We start from the raw sequence: 9,488 nt of genomic DNA, 5'->3' as shown, positions 1-9,488 counted from the left end.
CTGAACTTCTGACTATCTTTCTTTCAGTCATTTCCACAGGCTATAAACAGCGCCTGGCTTGTTGCTATTAAAAGAGTCTAAAGATGACGATGCTGAAAAGCATTACTGTTTAAGTACTCAAGGCTCAACATTAACATGAAAAATATTTTCTTGAAAGTAAAGTGAAGTTGGGTTCTTCAGAATGTTAGAGTTTCCTTCGGAAATGTTTATGTGGAACACTTGTGATATATTGGGACAGGTTCTTGGTTTTATATTTTTCATTTTAATTGCTGATCATTACCCCTCAGCTTTGCTCGACTGTGGACCGTGGGATGTCAGAAAACATCTTGGGGCCAGTGGGTTCAAACACTTTTTATGTTTTCTCGGTGTTATTTTCTCCCCATGTTACTACCCGATGAAAGAGCCCGGTCTTGGTTAACGATCAGCCCTCATTATATAGACATCTTTACCACAGACGACTGCTCTGAGTAGCAATCTTTCCTGCATAACACAGTATTCTGTAAAGTGACGCTAAGTAAAAACTAGAGTAATCCGTGATCTGCCGAGGTGATATTGAAGACATATCTCTTGTGTGCAGCAGACCTATGCATTAATCCTATGTTTTGGGGTCTTTAATTGCTTTAAATATTTGCTTCTAGATCTGTGTTTCACACATCTTATTTACATGGTTTATTTTTCATTTTGTGAACAAATCGATAACCAGACAGACTCTTTACCACACTGGATTAGTTTTATTTATTCTCTTTGAACTTGATTAAAAAGCTGTCAAACATAAGTCTACATTTTATCAGCAGAATACTTTTACAAAACAGGGTAGGAGATGTGTATAGCTGGAAACATACATTTCAAAATGAAACAACATTTGATATATTCTAGACAGTTACCCTTTTGTTTATCCATGACAACTGAAACTAACCATCAAATGCATAAATTGATTCAAGTCTAGCCAAGTAATCCTAAGGGCATATGAAAAGGCTTTTTTTTAAAGGTCTTTCTAGATGAATTTAATGTAGTTCACCAATAAAGCATCCTCAGGAGCACAATACAAATGCTACAGAACATGAGATAGCTGGGGAAAGCGGGCAGATGTACAGTGTGATGAAGAATCAAAATGGATGTTACATTAAAATGAGCAGTCATGCAATGTCTTCATTTCATGTACTGCATTGAAGTAAAAACGCCAAAGTTCCGATTTCAGTTGTATTTTTTGAGGCACTGTTATGCAAATAGCGAGACTGCGTTTTGTTGGCTTTTTCTTTTCTTAGTAATTTGTTTAGATGTATTAGATTCAATCCTTCTTTCAGTTTGTGGTGTAGGGGAATTGATAATTTATCGTGTATTTAACTTTCAATCCATATCAAAGGGAAAGGTAAATTATACTCAAATTCCCTATAAGCTATGCGGTATCTGTTTTAATTTGTTGCATTTGATATACATATTTATTCCATTTCCCACCAATCTCCTCAACTACTCTTTGTCTTTCTGTGCCATTGCATATGTTGGTAAACAGCATTTTCTATGGTCCTCGGCCATATGCTGTATGCTCAGCTTGCAAAAAACAGACACTTGGAGTGCTAGCATAATGAAACTCTCAAAGGGTTAATGCGGAATACATATAGGCAAATGTTGACAATATTTTTTATTCCAATGTTTGAAAATTAAACACAAAATCATCATTAAGTTTTCACAAAACGAGGCATCTGTCACTTGAAAGAAAAAGAAATATTTCAGAAATATGTTTACAGAAATGTAAAAATATTAGACATCAAGACAGATGTGAACGTTTTCAATAACAGGCCCTGTCTGTCAGTCTTCCTCAGAGCCGAAGATCTTGCTGTACTCACTCAGCATAAGTTCAACTATCTGATTTTGGTACAGCATGTGGACTGCCATGTTCCCTGTCTCCTTTTCAGGTCTAAGGAGTGTTGGTCCAAACACAATTCCTAAGCTTTGTGTTGACATAAGATTCACGGATTCCTTGGCTGCTATCCTGTTGACGAAAGGAAATAATTGGTTAAAAAACAGGGATGTCAAAGGAGTCGCTGTTGCATTCAAAGTATACAGAGGCACTTTCCTTTTTCGCTCACTCTCCTACTGGGGATGTTTATTTGGTTGAGTTATTGAAAAGGAAGAAAAGAGGGAGAGAAGTGACAACTTCTGCCAATCTGACAAGTAATGAAAGGTGATTTAGTCACAAGATGTATGTGGAATGGAGAGCTAAAGACCAACTTAGGATTCACTTACATCAGGGCATGATTTTCTGCTGCTTTCTTGTGAATGCCAATTATTTCAGGTGTATGTGGTAAGGGAATAATGTCTGGGCTCATACATTTAGATACTGAAAATAGAGGTTGCCCTTTTCTGTTAAGATAATCAAGCAGTGTTAATGGTAACAATTTTGGTAGCTTCAGGGAAAAGACTCCTTGCTTCTTGTAGCATGGTCTCCTGCACTGAAGGAGTTGGGAAAACATAAAAGGGCCCTTAATATAAAGCTCATATGAAACACATTCCTTCAACTAATTTAAATCCAATAAAGTTAGTATGCTCAGAAATGGATTGTGAAATTTATATAACTAAAAAGACTTTTGCGTGCCTTATCCTGACATGAAATTTCTTAAAAGACACCGAGACCACATACCTTAATGGGATGGCTTAGAAAATAATGGTAAGGATTATAACCTTTGATATCTTTATTACCCACAAATTATGAGAGGGGGACCATTATTATTAAAAGTTGATCTTTTGTCTGTATTAAGACTTAATATTCTTGTGGAAATGACATTAAGGATTGAGAAGCCTGGACTAAGAACAATATAGGTTTAATGGATGGAGTTTAGGTAGGCAGTTTTGCATAAATCTCTGCAGCGGTGAGCGTGGACTAAGTAAAAATCCATTTCCTTTCACCCTCCAGAATATCTAAAATATCCTAGGCTGGAAAGACTAGTAAGTGAATACACATATATTACAAATAAATCACATAGCTTTACAAGGAATATGAACTAAATGTAACTTTAATATGTAAATGTTTGAATTTACAAATGTTTCCCTAACCTGTTAGCTTTAACTTAAATACTCCAAGCGTGCCTCTGAAGCCAAGTTCTACTTTTACTCGTCTCTTCCTATTTGTCTCTCATCTATCTTTTTAAAATTCAGACAGCAATTTAAAAATCATCATAGCTATCTCTGTTTTGCTCTACCTATTGCTGAATTTACAACAAGCTAAACTATAAGTGAAAGAAACTTCATGAGACGTGGGTTCAGGTACTTGGTGCACTGCACAGGAAAAAGTGTCTTCTTGTGGATTTCTGTCAATCTTGTCATTTACCACATTCCTTGAACACTGATGCTCGTGGATTTTTCCACATTTAAATAGGAAACATTACTTAGTTCTGCCTCATGCTTTTAACTGTGGTGTCCATTGCACAAAACACTCTCCATATGGCACTAATCAGATTGGCTTAATTATTAGTTTCTTAAAATATAGCATCTTCATTATAAATTAAAAAAAAAATAATTATGTTTCCTCTGTGGTAAGATTAACATATCATCACTTAGGAGTCCAAAAAGTCTCAGAAGTTAGTAGTTTTGTTGCCAAACGGCTGCGTGGGTTTCTGATGGACATCACACATATTTATCACAATTAAAAAAAGTTTGTAATGAGTGAAAACGTTTTCCTGAATACCACTTATGCAGAAGGATGTATAAGGAGCTTGAGTTGTCCTTGGAAGAAGAATTTGTTTCTGCTGTACTTATTACAGGCTAGATGTTGGAAAACTTATACAGTATTTTCAGATGACACAGACAGAGAGGGATGGGGGGGGGGTTCACCAGGGAAAAGTCATACTGAGAAGCTCTACATTTTATAATATTAGAGATCAGTTTAGTACTAGCCATGGCTTTGGAATGAGGTGGCATTGATGATGGACAGCTGGATGAGAAAGGCTTTGCAGGGAGCAGGAGACAGTGGACCATAGATGAGCAGAATCAGGAAAAAGTGGTCAGGGATAAAGGGCCTGATGAAGTGAAAGAAGAGGAGGGAAAGTGAAAGAAGAGGAGGAATTTAATTTCCTTGTTCTGTAAAATTCAGAGCAAGATGGTAGAATCAGAATCATGTTGGAAAAGACCTTCAAGATCATCAAATCCTACCATCAAGATGTTGTTTCTGATGTGAACACAGAAAATAGGGAGCATATAAACACGAAGGAGAATGGCTGTTTACGAGGGTGGATAGTGATAGGAGAAGGGGGAATGGTCTTAAACTAAGACAGGGGAGGTTTAGGTTAGATATTAGGAGGAAGTTTTTTACCCAGAAAGCGGTGACACACTGGAACAGTTTGCCCAAGGAGGTTGTGGATGCCCCATCCCTGGAGGCATTCAAGGCCAGGCTGGATGTGGCTCTGGGCAGTCTGGTCTGGTGGTTGGCGATGCTGCACATAGCAGGGGGGTTGAAACTAGATGAGCATGTGGTCCTTTTCAACCCAGGCCATTCTATGATTCTATGAAAATAGATGATGGATGGCCAATCCCTGTGCACTCATTTGCCATCTTTATGAAGCAGAATGATTCCCTTTGCTTTCCCCAGAGATGCCCTCCTGCATGCTAAGTCCTGTTTGACTGAAGGTGCTGCCAGCCATGGTCTGCAATCACTTAGGTCTCATGAAGTGAGAATATGGCATAAACCTTGATGTTCATGGTGTGCATTGGCAATGCCAAGGAACCTGCTATCTGGTTTGGTGCATCGATACGGAGCATGAAAACATCCACATATGTATGAGGCCTCTAGAACTTAACTTAGTAAAATAATTATTGCGTGGATAAAACCTCTTGACAATTCTTGATGTTTTCTGTCTCTTCTTGCAATTGCACTTCTTTTGATGATCATAACAAAAAATATACATATATATATATATATATACACATAAGCCAAGCAAACAGGAATACTTTTCAGGAAAGCTTGAGTAGTTAAACTTTTCAGGAAAGTTTGAGTAGTTAAATGATTTGTGGCAAAATACAGATACTGGAGGGAAAGAAGGAAGGAATTTAATCCAGACTGAAGAAAATAAATATGACTTTGGGATCTTTTGCCATTTTGCATTACAAATATTTACCAATGAATTTCCATAACTGCTGTTTTTTCATCCGTCCATCAAAAATAAAAAAAAACTACAAATCAAAGCAAAACAAAAACAAATATACTCAATTAAAACAGTTACTGTAGCTGCTAAGTGAAATTTAGTTAAGAAAAACCTTAAAAAAATGGTCAAGAATTCCATTTTTTGGCACAAAAAATAAAGAGCAGAGAGAGCGATACACCATTTGCAACATAAAAAATGGAAGGAAATGACAGAGCTATGTCTTGTCAAGCCCAAATGAAAGGAGCAATGATCCATCAATTTAAGATTATTTTAGTAACAATCTATAATCCAGTACTACAGATATCAGAACCACATCAAGAAATTGAAAGGCATTATGGTATGCAAGACTTTTTCCCCCCAGATAAGTGAGCTGAATTCCTAATATCAATAATGGTGTTGGTCCTTAAATATTACAAGCCAGGAAACAGAAAGTACAGATCTCATTATTAATAGTAATGAAATTAATGATGTATTGAAACAGCAGAAGTGTCTGATAGGAGGACTCTAGTGTCAATGGCAGATATATAAGCAAGAATATTTAGAATTTATGCTTTGGCTGTTGCCAAGGCAACTGTGAGCTGGAAAGCGTGTGACTGAGAGCAGGGCAACCCTACAACTGAGAGGGTCATTGTATGGTGAGTTTGGCTTTCTAGTTTCATTAAACCTACACTTTTCAAACTCCCTAAATAAAATTGTTATTAATTTTGACATTTGGAAAGCACGCTGGATTATTACTTCAAACAAGCTAGGTGTTAGGAAATGTTCTTCATCCATTTCTGCACTGTAGAAATGACTGAGGAGGAGAAAGCATTTCAACAGTGACTGATTCCTCACTGTTTTAATGTTCTTACTGCACATAAATAAACAGATAAGTCAGTGTCATTAGGGAGGAAAATCCCATTTGGAAAGGAGCTGCCTTAATGTAAGCAGAAGAGTGTTTGGGAGTAGAGCTGCCCTTTGCTAGCTGAGATGGGAATGGTTCCCTCCAGCTTACTACTCCTTTACTGTTCTAAATTATATTTAAGGGTAAATTTTCAATAGGATCAAAGATCCTGCTGCTCTTCCATGAACTAGAAATATTGCCTATGATTAAGGACAGCATGTTACAAAATGAGGGTGATCCCTAATTTTGAGAAAAAAACTGAGAGTAAGAAAGAGTCATCTGGTAAATACTATGGACCAGAATGACAGGTCTAGGAAATGAAATTCTCTGAAGCCAGCATATGACTAAGGGATAAAAGTAGATTTTCTTACAAGAACCTTGTCCATCAGCATTCTCCACAATATTTTATTTAACTAGTGAAATCACTGCCATTAGGGATCAAAACCAAGATCTGAACAGAGGCCAAGAAAGGCTAAAGATACATGGTTATAAGGAAAGGAGAGAACACATATTTATGACATCGATTCTCTTGGTATAACAACTAACTCTACAGGATTAGGAATAGACTGACCCTTTCTGTGGATTTTATATCTTTTCTGAACTGTGGTAGCAACAACTAGCCAGATGGTTTTATCTGCAAATTCCTCTCTTTTGCCTCAGTGGGTCAAAGTCTGCACATTCCTTTGATCTGCCTTATCAATAATTATCCTCAAATTATCCAATTTTGGTTTCCTGTATGTAGTCAGAGATACGCAAATAAGATGTTTTATCTTCAGAGCTCCGTCCTGGGGATGCCTCAGCTGCCTTGTCAACTGAGTTTACTCACCTCAAATATCTCTGTCTTAACAGCCCTTATCACCACACAATGATGGGATAGTTTTCATGTAGTAGTTGTCTGATTTTTGATATTGCAGAGCTCATGATCAATTTGAACATGTAAAAATCTGACTTTTACAATGAACAACATCCAACTCAGTGTTTTATGCTCTTCTCTGTCTCAAAAGCTGGTTCACAGGTTTAAAAAAAATAACAGGTATTACATACTTTGCTTTTAGTGACAAGACATTTGGGGGAGAAATCATCCAAGCGTGAAATAAAATCTTTATTGAAAGCAATTCTATATCCATGCCAGTCAGATGCTTTGTATGATCGGAAGAGATGTCCCTGGGGAAAGCTCGGCACAGTAGACAGGGTTGATTACTTGGACCTCCTGTCAGTTCTTAACTCACTGAAAATGGCTGAGGCATTCAGCACAACTTTGTTTCCTTTATTTGGAAGTAAAGTTAATATACTTACCTTAACTGTGCCAAATGTACTGGAAAATAACCTGATAATAAAACGTACCATCCTACTAAGTGATAATGTCTGTGTGTGTATAAGCACATTTTGGCTGGGCTTATGCAGATGGGTTTTTCAGTGTTAAAAAGGAAGCGTGAGTACAAAATGATGCACAGATAAACTACCAGGTTTCTTCTGGGTGTACTTCCTTTCCATGTGTGTCTTGTTACATACTCTTCTGAGATACAGAATATTACAGCAACATCATTTTCTAATGTAAACTTAGGTCAGTTTAGCTATAGTGATTGTTCTTAATTCAGAACTTAAGTGCTTTTTGGTACTAAAAAGACAACTGAACTACAAAATTTGGCCACTGACAGTCATCCTAAAATGCAAGCAGCAATATGTGTCCTTTTAGAATTGGTCCTTGCAGAGGTATCCATTTCCCAAGGGAACTCTGTTGCCAGCTTAGGACAGATAGCAAAGTATACCCACCATGGAGGAAGAGCGCATGGCCTGTGCACTACTTAACCCATCTTGAGAGACTTACTGAAATAATTGGTGGTTAAGTGAGCCTCTGATGCCATAAGCTCTACTTATGTAAACTGTTCAGTTCATTGCACTGCAATGTAGATAAAATTAAAATTTAGCCATAAATTGGGATTCTTGATATTTTATGAATGCAAACTAAACCTCATTATTATTTATGTCCTGGCTTTATGGATGATTTGCTCAGATGTATTATAGTGGCATTCACCAGCTGATGAAGCTAAGAAAAAGCAAACATTACCAGTTGAATCCCTAGCTTGTTGTTTGTGAAATCTGTATGGATTGTTATGTACTGGGAGGGAAGAGGGGGGTCTTGTGTGTGTAGCTATAACCTGAGGTTTGTGCTTATTGCAGACTTCAAAAACACTTCAGCGACTGCCCTTTACATGAGATTTCTTCTGCAACAAACATACATAATGCAGAGATCACAGTGGACTAATAGTTTCCAGCTACCTTCTCCTGCCAGTGCAAAATGCCAAGGTACCGTTTCATCTACAGGTTAAATTTGAAACAATAGCTAAGTGTGGTAATAGAGAAACCAGGTCACGGTGTATGATACATTATGAGAGGGGTCAGAAATGGTTCAGACATACTTAAGAGCTTTCTTTCATTGAAAATAGCTTCAATGGCTTCTGGCCTACAGAAACTCCATAGGCTTCCTGTACTCTGCAGCTGTGGGTTCGTATTACATTTCTTTGGGAAAAAATCCCTTCTCCTCGGTTGCACTGGGGCAAAAGAATGAGCCCTTCATGAGGTCTTCTTCTGCAGACTAAACTTTAGAGCTGACCAGTGCGTGGCTATATATAGGATCTGGACAGCTGACAGGGACTTGGTGGAGAGCAGGCTTCCTCAGGGGATCCCCTGCTTCCCTTACAGCATGAGCCCTGCCTGGATGGACTGCCCTGGAGCCCAGCCCAAAATGAAAATAAGTTAGCTCTGAAGATCAGTTCACAGCTGGCGGAATAAACTCCAAAAAGATGAAGAAAAGCATTTATTCTGGCTTACTCTAGTTTAATGAGAGAACAGCTTAAAACAAAGTTTTTTCACCACTGAGTGAACTTTGCTACCTGTATGACGTCCTTTCTGGGAGTATGCGTGCTCTTACCTCTGCCCACACCCCACAGAGTACCTGTCTTGTGGAGAAAGCCTTCGTTCTCCAGGTGACTGAGATCAAAAAGCATATTTGTTTGTCTAAAGGGACACAGGCAGAATGTAGGGTCCTAGCTCCATAACACTTTGGAGGACCTCCCCTTTTTCTCCTCATGGCCTCCAAGCTGAGCTGTGGTCTCATGAAAAGGACAGGGTGGCGTGGTACCTGCCTTGAGTCAAAGAGAGCCTGAAACCACACATCCTCCTGCCTGCCTTGTGGGGCCTCATCAGGGAGCTTGGGGAAGTGGGAACCACAGGTCTGATGTGTTCTCCAGTTGGGTGCTAATCGATAATTGTATGTTGCCAATACACGGGCATTTCTGGGAATAGAAAACTGGCCCACCATTGCCATGCTAACAGATGCACTCATTACCAGTTAGAAACTCATGCCAGGGATTCTATCATCTCATGAGCTTAGAACTATGTCATATGCTGATCAAGTTCACGTCTTGATGAGGTGCCTGCCTTTTCCTCAAAGGTCCATAACTCAGATT

At 38.4% G+C, this 9,488-nt stretch overlaps 1 protein-coding gene across 6 annotated transcripts in view; it reads right to left on the bottom strand.

The window, feature by feature from the left end:
- Window positions 1-711: 711 nt before the first annotated feature.
- ARHGAP15 (Rho GTPase activating protein 15) overlaps window positions 712-9,488 on the bottom strand; it is a 318,635-nt gene continuing 309,858 nt past the window's right edge. For all 6 annotated transcript variants that reach the window (NM_001008476.2, XM_025152213.3, XM_025152211.2 and 3 more), the window contains one exon: window positions 712-1,990. In NM_001008476.2, coding sequence (NP_001008476.1) covers window positions 1,807-1,990 — 184 coding nt within the window. In that variant the 3' untranslated portion in view covers window positions 712-1,806. The remainder of the gene's footprint in view (window positions 1,991-9,488) is intronic.

The sequence above is a fragment of the Gallus gallus genome, chromosome 7 (assembly GCF_016699485.2).
Source record: "Gallus gallus isolate bGalGal1 chromosome 7, bGalGal1.mat.broiler.GRCg7b, whole genome shotgun sequence".
NCBI lineage: Eukaryota > Metazoa > Chordata > Aves > Galliformes > Phasianidae > Gallus > Gallus gallus.
Note: the sequence above shows the minus strand (reverse complement) of the source record. Positions and strands in the feature narration are given on the sequence as shown.